General features: G+C 56.0%; 1 protein-coding gene across 1 annotated transcript; it reads left to right on the forward strand.

The window, feature by feature from the left end:
• Positions 1-421: 421 nt before the first annotated feature.
• On the forward strand, positions 422-4,122 carry LOC134554365 (uncharacterized). Its single transcript, XM_063404909.1, has 6 exons — positions 422-670; positions 1,302-1,376; positions 1,818-1,936; positions 2,039-3,168; positions 3,272-3,361; positions 4,111-4,122. The coding sequence occupies exons 1-6, from the start codon at positions 567-569 to the stop codon at positions 4,120-4,122; spliced, it is 1,530 nt and encodes a 509-aa protein (XP_063260979.1). The 5' UTR covers positions 422-566.
• The last annotated feature ends 642 nt before the right edge of the window (positions 4,123-4,764 follow it).

Raw genomic sequence — 4,764 nt, forward strand, 5'->3', positions numbered from 1 at the left:
ACGCAGACATCAGAGCAGCCAGTTCTTGCAGCCTTGGCTGCATCCTGGGACAGAAGTAGAGTCAGCACTTGTGCCCTTCAGTTCCCGTCCTGGACAGTTTACAAACACAGAGAAAAGAGCAGTACGCTCTTTCTGCCACCTTGGATTTGGACCTTTCCTTCAAAGGGGTCCCGCTTTGCCCCCTCTTCCTGTCGGATAGGCCTGATTCCTTTGTGTGACCTCCTCTTTCCCCAGAAACCTCTCTGGGAATGGCCTCACGTGGATCCGCAGTGGCACTTTCCAGGCCTGGCATGGGATGCAGTTTCTCCAGGAGCTGTAAGTGGCACCAGGGCTAAAGGAGTCAGGGCAGGGGGAATCTCTGCAGCGCCTCTGCAGGGTCAGTGGCAAGAGCAGCTTTGCCGTCTGGAAGGTCCTGATTGTGCCTGTGGCTGTGAGCCAGGGAGCACCAGGAGTGTGCAGCTGGAAAGGCCCTTTCCCCTGCCCTGCCTGTCTCCTGCAAGGCTTCCTTCAAAGTGGCCAGGCCATTCCCACGTGCCTGCCTGGCACACCCAGCTCACGTCCTTGCCATGAGCCCTGACAGAGCTGTGTTGTTTCTCAGGATCCTCAGCCATAACCCGCTGGCTGTCATTGCCGACGCTGCCTTCTTCAAGCTGCCCTCGGTGAGCTCTCTGTAAGTATTGGCTCCTTTGGCACATCAGCAGAGATCTGTGTCTCTCTTGAGTGTCCTGTTCTCAGGAAAGCAGCAGAGGTGCAGGAGCAAATCTCCCTCTTGGCCGGCCTGAGTCTGCTGGAGACACAAGGAGCCCTGGCTCCAGCAGAGCAAGGCAAAGGCCAAGCAGTGTCGCTGTGTCCCCAGCTGCAAAGCCAGCCAGGAACTGGGACACAAACGTGCAGGGACGAGAGCCCATCCAGGTCTGGGGCCGTGCAGTGGCCGCAGAGCTCTGGGAATGAACTGCGCTCCTGCTGCAGCACTCCTGGCAGCAGCTCGAGGCTCCTGCCTCCTTCAGGGACTGCAGCTGCCCTTAGGGGAGAGCAGCAGGCAGGCTGGGAGAGGGGCAATCCTTTCTGGTGGCACCTGTCTGCCACGAGAGCTGCAGCATTGCCCTCCAGATTCCGGCGGCCTGGTCTAGAGCAGGGCAAGGCAGAGAGGAGCTGGGCTCCAGAACGGCTTCTCTTGGATCAGGCACAAGTGGATGCCTCTGCCAACAGCACCACGGCCAGCAGGGCCCTGGGCTTGCTCTCAGGGCAGAATTCTGGCAATGTCAGCGGAGAATTGACTGAGATCTTTCCAATGCTTGCAGAGACCTGAGTGCCACCCAAGTGAGTCCGCAGACGCTGCTGCTGCTCCTGCAGACCACACTGAGCTTGGAAACTCTGTGAGTGTGTGGGACTGAGCCCCAGCTGCCAGCAGGCACTGAGTGCTGGGACAAGGGCTCTGCTTGGGAAACAAATCTGGGTGCCACAAAACCAGGGCAAGCCCACTTTGCTCAAGGTTTGTCGGTTCTTTCTGGGAATGTGCCAAAACTCTCCAGCCCAGAGGCAGAATTTCACCTTTCAGGTGACTTGCTGCAGGTTTCTCAAAGTTTAAACCCCAGGCAGAGTGTGAACTCCAGCTGGGTGCATTTCTGTGTCAGATGGTCATGGATAAAATCTCCTTTTTCATGTTTTGCATTGGGAGTGAGGGGACTTTCCCAGAGCTGTGGCACACAGGGAAGCACAACCCCCATGCGTGGTATCCGTGTGTTCCCTGAGTTGGGCCTGGAGGCATGGATTGGGTGGCCGGGTGCTCCTCCAATAATGCCCTCTTGTCTCTGTAGCCAAGTGCCCAAGGAGGTGGCCTGCTGCCTGTGCCAGGAGCGTCCCCGCCACGAGAGCCCCTGCAGGACCATCCAGTTCCTCTGCCAGAGGCTGTGCAGCAGCAGCGCCCCGCAGTGCGGTTGGTGTCCCGAGGGGCTGGGGGGAGCTCAAATCGGCCACTTGTAATCTCTCAGCCTGTGTTTGTGCTGAGCCACTCATCTGCTCTCTTGGTGTTCTCCAGCTGACACAACTCTAGTACAGACACGAGGAGAAATAGCAGACATGGAACAACGCAGAGAGCTGAATCCCAGCCCAGTGTTGAGCCTCAAGCCCAAGGAGTCCTCACTGGGAGATCATGGAACTGTAACACTTTCGGTTGCCCTGACCCTGAGCACTGAGGGTGATGTCAGCAGCCTGGACAATTCCAGAGCAAATTCCTATCCCTCTCAGCACCTCGTGGGACACAAAGGCAAAAGAAGCATTGATGAGCTGAGGGCCAAGCTGAAGAAGAAGCTGCACAGGTCTAAAAGCATGAAGACCGTGAAAAGTGTTGTCCCACACCAGCCCCAGCCTGCCAAGCTGAAGGATGTGGAGGAAAAGACACCCTCAAGCTGGGATCGAGGAGAGAGGAAGTCACGTTTGTTTTGGCAAGGATTAAAGCCCTCGCATGGAGCTGGTGTATTCAACCCTTCTGACCATGCCTCTATCACTGGACACCACAGAGATGAGGAGGATGTTCCAACTCCCAGGAAGAAATACCTCAGGACACACAAACGGCACAAGAAGGAGGACAGCAAGGATTGGGTTGGACATAATCAGCCTTTCCCCCAGGTTTGGAGACCTGTGAAAGTGGAGCGAAAGCCCGGAGCTGAGCACGGTCTCAACAGGAACCTGGATTTTCTCTCTGACCCACTGGTTCAGAGCCACTCTGCTGTGAGCAGCAGAGGAAGGGCCACGGAGGAAGAGGAGCATTCCTCTCTAGGCAAGCACACCTTTGTCATCCCTGACAAGAAAGAGGTGGACGACTCCGTGCTCCTCAATAAACGGGGGATTTTCCAAAGTCCAGACCCTGCGCCAGTTCTAAAAGAACTCTTGGAAACCACGGCCCATCATCACCAGCCCTTGCAAGAGCCAGACAAAGGCCTGCAAACGTTCATGGCCCACATGGAGAAAGCCCTGAGGACGGACTGCAGCCTGCCCCAGCTCAAGAAGGCCTGTGCCAAGATGGTGTTGAAGACCAGGCTGCTTGTAAAGGTGCTCAGAGAGAGGGAAGAGAACCAGGGAGCCTCTGATGGCATGGACCAGTGTTTTCTGCAAGAGAACATGATCATTCACATGGCCTTGGAGGGGGGCGAGAAACTCCAAGGGAAGGTAAGAGAGCTGCTGGCACTGCTGCATGTGTCCTTCCAGGCAAAGGAGAACGGAAGTGTCAATCCCCTTACCCCTGTGATCTTTCTTCCTTTCCTCACTACAGAAACTAGAGGCTGTGGTGTACGGGATCGCGTTTGTGGTTTTGCTGTTTTTCTTCATCTTTGTTTTGCTGATACTGGAGTGTGTCCGCCACGTAAGCTAATATCTTGTTTGCCACCCAGCTGTCTGTCTTGTAGCTGCAGTGCCCAGGTGACAAGCCCCACGTGCCACTGCAGTTGCCCCTGCATGTGCCGGCTGTCACAGGAGATGCTTTCCCCAGGCTGGAGTTTGCGGCAGCTTCTACAGCACCCAGCTCAGCAGGGTTCAGCCTGCCTGGGGAAGCTTGTCCTGTCTTCTGTCCCAGTTGTCCCAGCTTTGCTTTACTCTCCTGCCTTCAGTCAGACAGTAATGAGAGCTTTTGCCCTCTTGTGTGTGGCAGAATATGACAGGAAAAGTGAAGTTACAAATCTCCCATTTTCCATCCCCAGATGCGCTCCCGATCTTGTGGACTTGATTCCAACCCGTGCCATACTGGGAAATTGTGTCTGAGAAGGTAACAGCTCCCTGCCAGTGCCACTGCTGTGCCACCCAAGAGCCTTTCCTGTGAAGAGAAACTCCTCCCTGAGCCCCACAGGCGTGCAGGTGCCCCGGCCCAGGACTCCCCAGGCTGTGTTTCAAACACATCGCGTTTGGGACAGCCCTGGGAAAGGGGCTCCTGAGCGACAGCGCTGGGCACGGCCAGGAGCTCCCAGCCCAACCAGCCCTTCCCACACCAGTGCTGGCATGGATGTCTTGGGCTCCAGTGCAGCCCTGAATTTCTGTGAGCACCAGCAGTGCCTCTCTGTTCTCAGAACAGTCTCCTCTGCTGAGGGCTGTGCCCTATTTTTCCGCTCTCCCTCCCAGAGCAGCAGGTGAAGAACTCACTCCCATCCTCTCCAGTTGCCTGTTGCATCCAGGGCTCCTTCCCAGCCCCTGCAGCCATTGCCATCCCTGCTGGGGCTCCCCATCTTCCTTAGGCTCTGCTGACACAAGCGCTGAGCAGGGCGAGGTGCTGGCACCTGCTGCAGCTCTCCCTGGCCAAACCTCACTGCTTTTGGATGGGAGCAGGGACCTCTGGGGATGAGATGCTCAGAAGCCTTTTTCTCCCCATTTACCCTGCACACTCCATTGGGATGGGAGCTGGAAATGTCACTTCCTAACTCCTCCAGCGGCTGCTTCCTAGCCAGGGCAGAGCAAGGCAGCCCTGCTACCCACAGACTCCATCACCAGCTGCCTTCTCTTTTTCTCCCTATTTTCCCTTTGTGTTTTTTTCAGGTTCTTTGTAAAACTGACACAGAGAGGGAGGAAGGATAACAACAAGGCACAGAGTTTAGAGCAGAAATGGGCAGGGGGCTGCTCCCCTTGTGGCCTCTGTTCCAACACCAACCATGGCGTTTCCCAGTGCTGTTCCCTGTTCAGAAGCTCTGAGTTGCCGTGGCTTCGACGCATCAAGTTTGCCTATGAAACTCAGAGATAAGCATCTCAGGAAGAGACACAGTGTGAACAGGTCAGGTGGAA

The sequence above is a fragment of the Prinia subflava genome, chromosome 8 (assembly GCF_021018805.1).
Source record: "Prinia subflava isolate CZ2003 ecotype Zambia chromosome 8, Cam_Psub_1.2, whole genome shotgun sequence".
Taxonomy (NCBI): Eukaryota; Metazoa; Chordata; class Aves; order Passeriformes; family Cisticolidae; genus Prinia; species Prinia subflava.